The sequence below is a fragment of the Echiichthys vipera genome (assembly GCF_963691815.1).
Source record: "Echiichthys vipera genome assembly, chromosome: 14".
Lineage (NCBI taxonomy): Eukaryota > Metazoa > Chordata > Actinopteri > Perciformes > Trachinidae > Echiichthys > Echiichthys vipera.
The window spans coordinates 5,473,388-5,487,068 of record NC_139839.1 but is presented as its reverse complement, the minus strand read 5'-3'; the positions used below and the strand labels follow the sequence as shown (position 1 = coordinate 5,487,068).

Here is a 13,681-nt window from a genome sequence, read left to right as displayed (position 1 = left end):
TCACCGCTGTCACTCTGTAACTGACCAACGGAGCAGAAGGAAGCGGAGGAGACCCAGCGAGAACCGGCGACAACAACAATAATAATAACTACAACAACAACAACAACAACATGTCTCTGTCGAACAAACTCACCCTGGACAAGGTGGACGTCAACGGGAAGCGCGTCATTATGAGGTGAGCGGCGGTCGCTTAGCTACCGGTGCTAACGTTAGCTAAAGTAGCTCGCCGACATCTTGTCAAATGTTTAATTCCTGTGATTAAATAAACGTGTGGTACTGAAACGGCGACACTAAACTGACTGTTAACGGTGTTACCTGTTGGCTGTCACGGTGTTTTTCCATCCATGCTACGGTACGTGCCTGTTAGGAGATGCTGCATGGATGCAACCGCCGTTATGAGTCAGAGCCCTTTCAAAATAAAGTTCAGTTACATTACTGCAATTATCCAAATATTATTATTATTATTATTTGCTTATATTTTATGTTGCATAATGTGTTTCCTTTGTTGATGTAATGCTCACCCTCACTGACAAGACAAGAAATACACTAAAACTACATTTACTCAAGTACTGTAATTGAGCAGTGTTTGAACAGACGCCCAGCCCTTTTACTTAAGTATAAAATTAAGTATAAAATAATACCACAGTGTAGAAACACTCTTTTACAGGTAAAAGTCATGCATTTAAAATGTCAAGTATCATCATCAATAAATCCTTTAAAGTACCAAAAGTGAAACTACTCATTATGCAGAATGTCCCATTTAGATTAATACATATTTAATTATCAATGCATTAATGCGTTCATCACTTTATTGTTGCAGCTGGCAAAGGTGGAGCTCATTTAAATGACTTTTATATACTGCTGGGTAGTTAATCTGACTCTGTAAAGTGTTTCTACAGACTGTGATGGCCATTCACGATGGAAATGCACATGAAACCGACACCATGCGTGGAAATGTCAGAGGGCCATTTGGGTTTGCTCAGATCGTTGATTCAATGACCGGCAGCATAGGACAAGGTTCACCGGCGGCAGCAGCCTCCAGCTCGCACTGCTGCAGTGGTAAAAGGTCAAATTCAATCCAGGTTGAGTTTGCTTCTTGCGTTGGGAAGACAGTAAGTTACTTCATATAACACCCCGGGCCTGTCCCAGCATGAGAACTTCTAGTTGCAGACGGGGAGGCGTTGTTAAATGTGTCTCTGCTGGTCCTGAATTAAAAAAAAAAAAAAAAAAGGAGGACGGGACGTTGCTGTAGAAACCCGGCAGAGTGTGAGAGAAATTTGTACAGATGCCAAATCCTGCAGACGCCATGAACCGACTTCCTGGACATGCTCACCCTTCGTTCTTCTTAAATAAAACTCACTGTAGCATAATTTAAATGCACAGTTGCTCCAGCACAACTGAGAAAAAGTTGTACAAACATAATTGGTTGGCAGGACGCAATAATCAATTAATCAGTTATACCCATGATAACTTGTAATGAGCTCGATAACTCTGCCAGCTGCGATCATTTCCATTTTCCTGTGTTTTCCTTGTGTCTCTCTATCAAAGAGACTGGAGGACACGTTTCACTCCGGTGCATCTGTTTCCACTGAGCCCTCTCTCTTCCTCTGCGTAATGAGGAGTTAACCCTCGTCTTGTGTCAGTCACTTGTCAGCAGCACGGTCTCTGTGTGTGTGTGTGTGGGGGGGTGGACCGCTGGCGTTACCCAGAGTGCAGCAGATTGAGATTGGTTTCAAAGCCAAATGCCACAGCTGCCGTGTGGGAGCACTTCAGGTTCAAACCTAATGAACGCGGTGAACCACTTCACCTGAGTGAGGCGCTGCGTGGCATTTGTTGTAAAAGAGCAGCAACTAAATGCCCCAATGTGTTAAATATCCTACACTGTTTGAAACCTGTTGGCTTCAGTAAAGATCATTCATTCATTCATCTTCAACCGCTTGTCCCTGTCGGGTCGCGGGGGGCTGGAGCCGATCCCAGCTATGAGGCGGGGTACACCCTGGACAGGACACCAGTCTATCACAGGACACATAGAGACGAACAGAGACAGACAACCATTCACACCTACGGGTGATTTAGAGTCATCAATGAACCGAACACCTGCACGTCTTTGGACTGTGGGAGGAAACCGGAGAAGACCCACGCAGAAACGGGGAAAACATGCAAACCCCACACAAGCAATTTATCGTCCAGCAAAATTTGTCATCATGACAGGTCTAACAATTGGTTAAATTAACAAGGGGAGCCAAAGAAAGGTGGGTTAAAGGCCCACCACTGGGCGAAAGGTCACCCTATCGCTGTATAGGTAATAAACAACTGTCATTCTCATCCAGTGAGCTTATTTCTGCACTCCTGCCTCTGACAAACATGTGATTTGAGTGTGTGTTTGTGTAAACGATGCAGAAAAAGCCTTCGATGATATGCACATACAAGAGCAACAGATGACACGATGTGAGAGCAGTAAACTGTTGCGTTTGTTCGATGGTGCGGGGAGCTGCTGAGCCGCTAAATTGCTGACTGTTGGGTTTCGGGCCCAGATAATAGGTTGCTGTTACCGTGGCAGCAGAGAATGGGTGTGTGTGTGTGTGCAGGATGATCATGTGCCTTGTGCAGCAGCAGATCCTCAGACAGACGGGGGGGGGGACGAGGCGATTATGTAACTGGAGTGCGAGGGGTGCAGCATGTTCTCATGAGTGTGCAGAGCTGCACGGCTGCATGTGCAACAGTGACACAAAGGCACTGATGCTGCCCGTCGATAGTGTCTCGACGTATGTTTTGTACCGATGCCCACTAATCATACACGTGCCAGAATTCAATGCAGCAATAAAAACAAGTTGTTTGTTGTGTAAGAGATAGAAGACATGGGTGTTGTCCCAAAATGGGGGAGAAATAAACAGACATTAGTGGAAAAATGCCTTTGAATATGAAATAAAAAGGTTTCTCCCGCTATAAATGTTCCTTCCCTATCATCAGATTCATATTTTTGCTTTAAGTAAGCACCGTCTCGTGTTTTAAAGACCTGCAGCTGCCAGACTCCCTTTAAAAACGTCTTATTTAACTGCGGTGGGGTCTGACCGTCGTCCGCGCTCAGTCCTGGTTCTGGTTCTCCCGTGCCTCCCTTCCCTACAGCGGGCCCAGCAATACGGCCCGGGCCTCCTGTGCTGATTGTGTTTGACTCCATGTTTAAGTCACAGCTGAAGAACGGAAATACGGGAAACCACAAAGTCAGAAAAACGTCCGTAATGCATCTGTTTCTCCCTGGTAATTACGTTTTCTTTCTTTTTCAGGGTCGACTTCAATGTTCCGATGAAGGACAAGAAGATCACAAACAACCAGAGGTAAAGTCCGACTCAGCTAATCTGCTCTCAACAATTCAACATTAGAGAATTAGATTTTCTAGTGGAAGCAGAGCGCACAGTGTCTTCAAGGAGGGGAGAGGTTGAAGGAAAGTTTGTTTGTTGATTTTCAGGGTCAAGGCGGCCGTTCCCAGCATCCAGCACTGTCTGGACAAAGGGGCCAAATCTGTGGTGCTGATGAGTCACCTGGGCCGCCCCGACGGAAACTTTGTGCCTGAGAAATTCTCCCTGGAGCCCGTCACCGCCGAGCTCAAGACCCTGCTGGGGAGGTCAGTTGATGGACTTATTTGATTAATTGGTGTCCTTCTCTCATTACTTAGGCAACAGCGACACGATCCAAAACCATCTTTTTTTACCCCGTTGTACTCTCTAGTTTTCCGTCCCCGGCCTCGTCTCTCTATCTGCGAAGCCAGTGAAACAGAATCTAAACGCTGTAGTGCACATGCCGGGCGTGTATGTGGCGCTGTGATTGCCACAGAAATACACAAACAACAGAAATGAAGAGACAGACAGACAGCTCCTAAAGAGGTTAGAGGTAGGGTCGAGAGGTGAGGGCATAACAAAATAGGCAGACTCGCTGTCCTCATGCCAGCGCCTTTTTTTTTTTTAATTCTCCGTGTGGATGATCGGCCAATACGATAAAAAACTTTGCGGCTACAGCATGTGTGGAAGATATTTGACAGATTAATCGACAATGAAAAAAATGGTTGGTTGCAGCTGTTGATTACATGTTGCAAAGTCTTTTTTATGTGGGTCAACAACCCGCATAAGCATATTAGTACATCTGGAAATTATTTATGTATAATATAATAATAATAATAAGAAGAAAGTGGTTTTATTTGACTACAAAGAGCAACCTGCGTTCTCTCCCGTAACTGTAATAAACTGCCTAACAGAAGATCACGCGTTTGTCCTCTTTGATGTCCGTCTCTCCTTTAACAAACAAACACATCGCACTTAGTTGCTGAATGAAGCATCAGAACTCACACACACACACACACACACACCTCTCCTCACGTTTCCTCTGTGCCTCTGCAGGGACGTCACCTTCCTGAAGGACTGCGTGGGTGCGGAGGTGGAGGCCGCCTGCGCCAACCCCGCCACCGGGTCCGTCATCCTGCTGGAGAACCTCCGCTTCCATGTCGCCGAGGAGGGAAAGGGCAAGGACGCTTCCGGAAACAAGGTGAGGGGTCTCCCAGCTTTGCGTTTGTGCAGAATTTGGTGCGAACGTATACTTAAATCCTGTAAATATTAAATAACAATTCTAACTATAGGGATATGACGAGACCCTCAGCTCACAACATGAGACATTGAGTTCAGGAGAACGAGGCGAGATTTTAACGTTATTTCATATTGTTCCCGTCTTATCTGTCACTCTGTTGTCGTTTAAACTTAAGTCTCATTTGTGCTCTACGTTAGAGACGCATATGGATAAGGACGGGGCCTTCTGTCCGTACTCTGGGTACATTTCCTCCTGATTTCTGCACGTATCCTGAAAGCTTGCGGGTGCGTACCGATACGGACCAAATGTTGCAGTAGCACCTGAAATCGTGGGGGCGGTGTCGGGCACCGGACACAAAAAAGTCCCGTGAATATCAGGAGTGAGCAAGTCATCGAAAGCCCGACGAAACATCCTTAACTACTGAAAGTGACGTTCATCGTCAGTATGTCTGGAATTCTCCGTCCACACTCCAGGATGTATTTAGTGTCTCACAGTCCAACGCCGTCTACAACACTACCTGAGATTTTGCCTCCTTCTCAACAGACGCAGGATCGTTATCTCCTCCATCATCGCCATGTTTTTTAAAAAACTTTTCTTCAAGTAACTTTTGAATCTAAGTGGCGCCCCCTAGAGGACGTTTTGCTCAACGTCCATTCTAACGTAGAGGACGCAGGAAAGCATGAGGGCAGTGACGTTGATAACGTACGTCTTTACGCATAAAATGGGAGCAGAAATGAGCCTTAACTTTTATTTTGCAAAACAACTTTCACGTCGACGATAAATATCGTCACATTTCAGTTGTGGTTGTTGTTGTTAATAGAACTGTGTCTCTGTCATCCATCTGTGCAGAGAGCCTTCTCTCTTTTTTATACTTTTTATTCATTAAATCCATTCATCTCCTCTGTACTCCATGATACAAACTCTCGTCGTGCAACACAAAAATACAATTATTATTATGACATTATGACACATTGTTTATTACAAAATAAAAACCTACAATCTGAAGCAGAAAGAAAACAGGTTACTTTTATGTAAACTGGCCAGTGTTTGGTGCCAGATCTTTCTCCTGCTGTTCTTTTCTTTCTGCTGGAGGAAAATGCAGAGTCACCCCAGCTGCAACATCCTTCTGAAACCGCCACGTCACCGTCTAATGACGTCACGGTCATAGAGTGGTGCAGAGACTCTGGCTGTGTCCCAAACCACCTAACATTTGCAACGTACTGCAGCGTACTGTGTTTACTTTGGGGCTGCAACTAATTCATGTATCTGTCCATTAATTCATTAGTTGTTCGGTCTGTGAAAAATGCTGATCGGTGTTTCCCAAAGCCCGAGATGACGTCTTTGAATGTCTTATTTTATCTACAACTCAAAGATTTTCAGTCCACTTTCACAGAGGAGGAAAGAAACCAGGAAGTATTCACATTTCAGAAGCTGGAATCCGAGAATTTGGACTCAAAACCATTAATTTAGTATCAAAATAGTTGCTGTTTTTAAACAAATCGACTAACCATTGCAGCTTTAGTTCACTTTACATCATTTTATTGGTAAAATGCGTCTCAAATGAACTGTATGTCGCGTCCATCGCACCTGCCGTTTATTAGACGTGTCATTTAACGTGATACAGCGCCGCACCTGTCAACCGTGGTGAGTGAAAGGTGTCTGAAATCTCAGTGCGCTGCTCTCCATAGATCAGAGCTGCCCAACCCTGCTCCTGCAGAGTCACTGTCCTGCATGTTTTAGGTTTCTCTCTGCTCCAACACATCTGAATCTAATGATGTGCTCGTTATCAAGCAGCTGAAGCTTCACAGGCGTCACAGGTTTGAAAATCATTAGACTCAAGTGTGTTGGAGCAGAGAGGAACCTAAAACATGCAGGACAGTGGCTCTGCAGGAGCAGGGTTGGGCAGCTCTGATCTATAAAGGAAACTAGAGAGCGCCTTGAAGCAGGAAATGGTGAGACGTGGAGCAGCGTGGATCGAGGAGGAAGTTATTCACCGTATCATAAAAAATGTCCGCCGCTCTGACCGCTCTGCTGCATTGATTTCAAACGGGAACGTCCTTTCTGTCAGATTCATTTCTATGATCTGAAGGAAACAGAAGGAACTTTGACATCTGCGCGCTGACCGCAGTGAGTCTTCCTCATGATGCAGGTGGTCACATACACAAGACCTCAGACGTCGTATGAATGTTTGTCCGCAACGGATGGGCAGCTCTGACCCGCTGACATTTCTCCTGAAGGTCAGCGGGGCTATCCCGGCCGGACGTGTTGCTTTTCCTGTCGTGAGCGGCGTGCTCGGTATGCAGCGCAGCGGGCCGGTTTCTACTGAGCTGCTGTTCTGGATCAGACTTTATTTTTAGTTCTTTATACAAACGTTTCTCAAGAGACGGAGGCTCAGAGTGTCCCGGCTCTGGGTGATGATAATAATAATAATGATAATAATAATAATAATAATAATGATAATAATAATAATAATAATAATAATAATAATAATAATGATATAAAGCGTGTTACAAAAGTATATGAAAGGTTTGGTGAAGCAGCTTCCTGTTACGCACCGACGCTTTGGAACAAACTCGCACCGCAAATAAGACGAGAAGCTCAAAACAGATTCTTATGATATTGATTTTAATTAATTTCAATTTCCACTTTAGTTTTTATCGTTTAATGTCGCTTCCATTAATACTCAGTATTTCCTTTACTTGTTCCATGTCTCAATGTCTTAAATATAGTTTTTAGCATCATTGATTTGGTTCTTGCCTCTTCGCTCTGTTTTTTAATGTCCGTGTTATTGATTTTATTTTATATGATGATTATGATAATAATATATAATATAACAGAGTGTTTGGGTGTGAGGAGCGCAGCAGTCATCGTGTATAATAGTATAAGTGTATAATCTGAAGGGGGAACTGTAGGAAGCCGCACTCGTCTGACATTTAAACGACACTCTCGACCTTTCTCTGTCCCTCGGTCACAGTCACGACCTCCAGCTGTTAAAGTGCAGCAGGAAACTGATCCACAACAACCGACCGACCACCGCACAGACGCACAACGCTGCAAACATTCATCAACTATTACATTTAATACATTAAAAGGGTCCAAATTCTCTTAATCCAGCTTCTTTAATGTGAACATTTTCTGAATTCTTTGACACTAAAATTAACATATTTTGAAATATGGTCAAAAAAAGACATTTGAGGACGTCATCTTGGGCTTTAGGGAAACACTGATCCACATTTTTCACTGTTTTCTGACATTTTACAGATGAAACAACTAATTTATTAATTGAGAAAATAATTCCTTCATTCATTCATTCATTCATTTTCAACCGCTTGTCCCTGTCGGGGTTGCGGGGGGCTGGAGCCGATCCCAGCTGACATCGGGCGTGAGGCGGGGTCCACCCTGGACAGGACGCCAGTCTATCACAGGACACATAGAGACAAACAGAGACAGACAACCATTCACACCTACGGGCGATTTAGAGTCATCAATTCATCCCTCCTCTCGTCTTCTCTCACTCTCTCCTGTCGTTTTTGGCCCTCAGACAAAGGCCTCCCAGGCGGAGACTGACTCCTTCAGGGCGTCTCTGTCCAAACTGGGAGACGTTTACATCAACGACGCCTTCGGCACGGCTCACAGAGCCCACAGGTGAGCGGCGTGGCGATAAAACACGCGGTTGACACCTGTGATGAGGTGATGTTTGATGTCTTCCTCCTCCTCCTCTCTCTCTCAGCTCAATGGTGGGGGTGAACCTGCCTCAGAAGGCGGCCGGTTTCCTCATGAAGAAGGAGCTGGACTACTTTGCCATGGCTCTGGAGAAACCCCAGAGGCCGTTCCTCGCCATCCTCGGAGGGTGAGAACAGTTCATTCGGTATCTGACAGAGATTTATCATGATGCTGCGTCCTGCGTTGGCACCAGCGTCGTAAAAGTCCATCATCACGCTGCAGCCTCGTCCTCCAGGAATAGAGTCTATAAGCTTGTTATGTAATCTGTGGTGTCGCAGTACAACTGCTTTCTTCAAGAAACGGTCACTGCTCAGTGTTTAGTGTGCAGATAAAGAGACGGGCGCTCATATACGCCGTTTGTATTTTTCTGTTTATGTCGGGGATACTTTCAGGGTTAATGGTTGGTGATGAACGATTGCAGATCAGCGGAACCTTTCTGACATTTCTAACAGCTTTGTTTGATCTAAAAATACAAGTATGACAGACGTAAAACAACAGCCAGCGTTTATCAGCAGGCATCACGACGGTAATCACAGTGCAGTCGCCCCAACGAAAAGGTCAGAAAAGGGCTCAAGTCGCGCAGCGTGCGCCCGGTTTAACCCGTGACCGTCGCAGACAAATGTGCAAATTGATTCAAGAACCTGAAGGAAAAACAAAAAGGAGATTTGCACAATACTGGGCTGACGTATAACTGCGTAATAGCTTAATTACACATACGTATACTTACTTGTTTTCAGTTTTGCCACTTTTATAAGTTAGCATGGAGCTCTGCAGGCGCTCAGTTTAACCACATGTGGGTTTTGGCCTCGGGTCAGAGTCCATTTAAACCTGAGTGCGTTGTGTAACCGTCTCTCCTGCTCAAATCACCTTCTTCCAGGTCAGACACACACAGGACAGTGTGATCATTAGGGTTTGTAGAGGCCCCTTGGATTTATTGATTGATCAAGACGCAGAGAGTTTCATAAAGGTGTTGATTTTCTTCCTTCTGCGTGCACCATAAGCACCGTATCCAGGCTAAAGATGTCCTTAACACAAACTTAATAAGCTTTATTTTAAGAGTTTTCTATAAACTATTAAAAGGTCACACGTTTCATTAAAGTCACAAACCAGATTAGTATTGCATGTACGTATCAGTCCAACTGTGTCCTGTTGTTTTACCCTTTTTCCTTCCTTTACGTGTGTGTTTCTTATCTCTACTGATGTGTGCCTCCTCTCTGTGTTTCAGAGCGAAGGTGAAAGATAAGATCCAGCTGATCAACAACATGTTGGATAAGGTCGACGAGATGATCATCGGCGGCGGCATGGCCTTCACCTTCCTCAAAGTCCTTAACAACATGGAGGTGGGGACGTTTAACCCGTCACACGCTCCACATGTCTCCTCAGTGTGCGGTGAAATGCTTTGCTGCCCCAAAATATACGACAAAGATAACATGCGCAGAAGGGAATTCTAAAATATAATGCTATCAATCACTCAAAAAACACCCTGCACTGTGATTTGCTAGCGCGAGTGGTCTCTCAGTCAGAACAATAACAAAAGACGCAGTTTGGTGACGTCATGAAGTAGCGTGGGATCCTGGGACTCTTTGCGGCCCTTGCCACGGCCAGTAGGTGCGTTTCCATTAAGGTTGAATACCTGGAATGACGCGGGTCTTCCTCGTCGAAACGCCCCCAATTTGCATGAGAGTCTCTTGAGTTTGTTTACCCTGTCGCAGAGCAGGGCCGTTCTTCTCTCCCTGGTGGCTGATTGGATGTAACTCTAAGGGGGATGTGAGGTGTGGTAGTACTTTACTTAACCATGTTAAAAATCTGCAGAGCTGCAAGCCGAGCTACTGTATCATAACATTTCTTATACGGCTTTAATTATTAGTCCATTTTAAACTTAATATACATTTAAAAACAGGTGATTCTTTTCTGTTACCCAGTTTTTCCCGTGACAAAGTCAAACAGGGTTCATTTGAAACACAAGTGTTTAATTTCAGTTGTTTCCTAAGTTCAGTGTCTTCACCGCTCGGCTAACGTGCTGGCGTAATAACGGGGGTGATGTTCAAACAGTCTTGTGAAACTTCTATTGTTTCACAGCACAGATTGAGAATCAGGTCCATGTCCTGAATTTGACCTCTGAGTTTTTGTTTAAAGGGACCGTTCACTCAAATTTACAAGAGAACTTTTTTTTATCATTATATGTAAAAAAAAAAAAAAATCATCAACCTTGATGTTTCTGCTGTTTTCTTAAAAACTGAGAGAATGAAATCTTCAGACCTTCAATATCAATAAGAAAATTCATGAATCCTTGAAAAATAAACACGCTGAATCTAAATAAATGCTTGAGCTTTAACGGCAAAATTGGTAAACGTCACACAACAAATCAAAAATGAAACAACCTTTCAAACGTTTTGCTCATCTGAATGTTATGTGCTACTTTTCCCACTGCGCATGTTTGGTGTGTTCTGAGTCAGGAAGTGCGGGGTCAGTCTTTTTGTTGCTGTGCACGAGTTGGAGTAAAGTCGTCGTCGGAGTTATTGAACTAACACTGAACACCACATAATATTTCAATGAACTCCGTAACAATCGTCATAATTTGTCAACACAAAAGAGAATGAGACGCATTTCTCTGTCTGTCGTCAGATCGGTACTTCCCTGTACGACGAGGAGGGCGCCGGCATCGTCAAGGACCTGATGGCCAAAGCAGAGAAGAACGGCGTCAAGATCACGCTGCCCGTCGACTTCATCACCGCCGACAAGTTCGACGAGAAAGCCACCACCGGCACCGCGACCGTCGCTGCTGGCATCCCCGCCGGCTGGATGGTGAGAAAAGATCATTTCCCTCATTATCTCATTTTTTCTCTCCACTGTTTTTTTGTTATGATAATAATTCCCTCTGCAGGGTTTGGACTGTGGACCAGAGAGCATCAAGGCCAACGCAGAGGTGGTCGGCAGGGCCAAGCAGATCGTGTGGAACGGCCCAGTCGGTGTGTTTGAGTGGGACAACTTTGCCAAAGGGACGAAGAGCATGATGGACAAAGTGGTCGAGGTGACCAAATCAGGGTGCATCACAATCATCGGTAAGAAGGACGACGTCCCTCAGTTAATTATCTCTCGTGGACGGCAAAAACAGTAGACGTTGAACTCAAAAGTGCTGCAACACGATCACATTTATACTTCAGATAGTTTTCTGGGCGTCGAATCAACCAACAGGTTTTTCTGCTGCGGCCGCTGTGCACAATGTTCTCTTACCTGCAAACGCAATACACACATGCATCAACGTGTTCACCCAGAGGTTTTCAGGGTACCAGAATTCAGAATTTTAAACTTCCATTGACACTAGTATCAAAAAATATCTCTTTTAATACCACAACAAAAACTTCCAGATGGCAAAAGTGTTCTTTTCAACAACAGTGAAAGATTCTCCGAGGTGTACCTGAATGCACCACAAAGTCCCTTTGGAGTTCACACGCGTTACTGTTTGTTTTTGTTTACATCGTTCACGGGGAAGGTATAATCTTGTCCACTTCGGTGTCCACTGTTTACTTCAGGGAGTGTTCTCAAGTCGGGGGAGGAGGGAGCGTCAGAGATCAGGGAGGGGGAAGAGGGCAGGACTTTGGGAGGCGGAGTTGTTCATCCTCAGAAATTTACTAAGTGCTGTGCGACACGCCAGAAAAGGAAGAATTGCTTTAAAACAGCTGAGCCTTATGACACCTGATGGATGCAGCACTTTTTGTATTCTGTCTTTGGAACTTGTGTGCGTCCTTTAGTTCCTGATGGGGTTGTGGTGTATGGGGTGTGAATGGCAACTCCCACTTTTGGATCCACTATCTTATAGATTTTAAATCCTGTTGGAACAGTTATCACCCTATCATTGAATACATACAGGGGTGACCAACATTGCTGTCTGCAGCCCTGTGTGTGTATGTGTGTGTTTCTTTGTCCAGTTTGACTCTGGTGAAGACACAAAGGCTGTAAATGAGTCCTTCTCAAGAGGATGTTGTAATAAACCTTTGAATCCTATTTTGCGTTTGCGTCCAGGTGGGGGCGACACCGCTACCTGCTGCGCCAAGTGGAACACAGAAGACAAGGTCAGCCATGTCAGCACAGGAGGCGGAGCCAGCCTGGAGCTGCTGGAGGGTGAGCGACTGAAAACGGATAAAAACACCAAAATCATTCCAGTGTTGGTTTTACTGAAGCTTGATGCGGACTGTGTGTGTGTGTGTTTACTCTCTCTCTCTCTCCCTATCACAGGTAAAGTCCTGCCTGGTGTGGACGCACTGAGCAGCGCCTAAGCTTCCCGTCAGCCCGCTGGTGTTTTGCGTGAATGTGTGTGTGGAAGCGTGTGTGTGTGTGTGTGTGTGTGTGTGTATGAGAGAAGACTACTGCTGTTTAACCTCAGAAACAACTCACCTGCTTCGTCAGCCGTTTAATCTTCTCTTCAGTCTTTACTTTTAAAGTAAAACGTCCTGTCGACGCGCTCTGTAACAAGTTCTGCCTTACTTCATCGAGCGGAGGAGACTTAAAGTCAAACTGCAGGAAATAGGAGTTATTAGATCAAAGGGTTTAAGGTAGAAGTCGTGTTTTTGCTGATGTGAATCTTCCTGTTGACCTGCTGAATAAACGGCTGAAACACATCATGACAGTGGTCAACTTCCACACTGGCTCTTGTGTGAATGTGTGCCGCTGCGTCACCACACTTTGGGAACGTCACTGCAGCGCTTTAGGTGTGTATACATAAAGAAACGGTTATAAATGTGGTGTGTGTGTTTGTCTGTAGACGTTGTGTCTTTAAATGTGGTCGTTGGGTTCTGAGCGGCTTCAGACGGAGACGGTGTAGCGTCGACGTCGGCTGATCCGTTCAGATTAATAAAACCGTCTCTGTGTTAAAAGTTTACTGTCGCTGTTTCTTCATTTAAGTGCACGGCGTAAGCAGAGGGTGCTGTGCTCAACAGGAGATCTCCTGGTCGCTGGTCAGGGAGCCGTGTCAGGTACACGCAGCAGGATTTTCAGGTACATGTTATGAGGAATTTCAAGTACACACAACGGGATTTTTAGCAATATAGACCAGGATTTTCAGATACACGTATCAGGATTTTCAGGTCCATGTTAGCAGGATTTTCAGGTACATGTTAGCAGGATTTTTAGCAATATGTACCAGGGTCTTTGGCTACACAAACCAGGATTTTCAGGTACACGTATCAGGATTTTCAGGTTCATGTTACCAGGATTTTCGGCTATCCAAACCAGGATTTTCAGGTACATGTACCAGGATTTTAAGCTATATGTACCAGGATTTTCAGGTACATGTTGCCAGGATTTTCAGGTACATGTTACCAGGATTTTAAGCTATATGTACCAGGATTTTCAGGTACATGTTGCCAGGATTTTCAGGTACATG

General features: G+C 44.9%; 1 protein-coding gene across 1 annotated transcript; it reads left to right on the top strand.

Moving 5' to 3' along the window:
• On the top strand, positions 1–13,177 carry pgk1 (phosphoglycerate kinase 1). The gene is made up of 11 exons (XM_083926968.1): positions 1–175; positions 3,285–3,335; positions 3,467–3,622; positions 4,392–4,536; positions 8,117–8,220; positions 8,306–8,425; positions 9,524–9,638; positions 10,924–11,103; positions 11,183–11,360; positions 12,322–12,420; positions 12,535–13,177. Exons 1-11 carry the CDS (start codon positions 111–113, stop codon positions 12,573–12,575), a joined length of 1,254 nt encoding a protein of 417 aa, XP_083783094.1. The 5' UTR covers positions 1–110; the 3' UTR covers positions 12,576–13,177.
• The last annotated feature ends 504 nt before the right edge of the window (positions 13,178–13,681 follow it).

What these genes read in the sequence shown, in the direction of transcription:
- pgk1 (XM_083926968.1), top strand. Translation starts at nt 111, where the DNA reads ATGTCTCTGTCGAACAAACTCACCCTGGACAAGGTGGACGTCAACGGG. An exon ending in AAGATCACAAACAACCAGAG is followed by an intron (nt 3,336 to 3,466) that starts GTAAAGTCCGAC and finishes GTTGATTTTCAG; the next exon opens with GGTCAAGGCGGCCGTTCCCA. An exon ending in AGGGTGCATCACAATCATCG is followed by an intron (nt 11,361 to 12,321) that starts GTAAGAAGGACG and finishes GTTTGCGTCCAG; the next exon opens with GTGGGGGCGACACCGCTACC.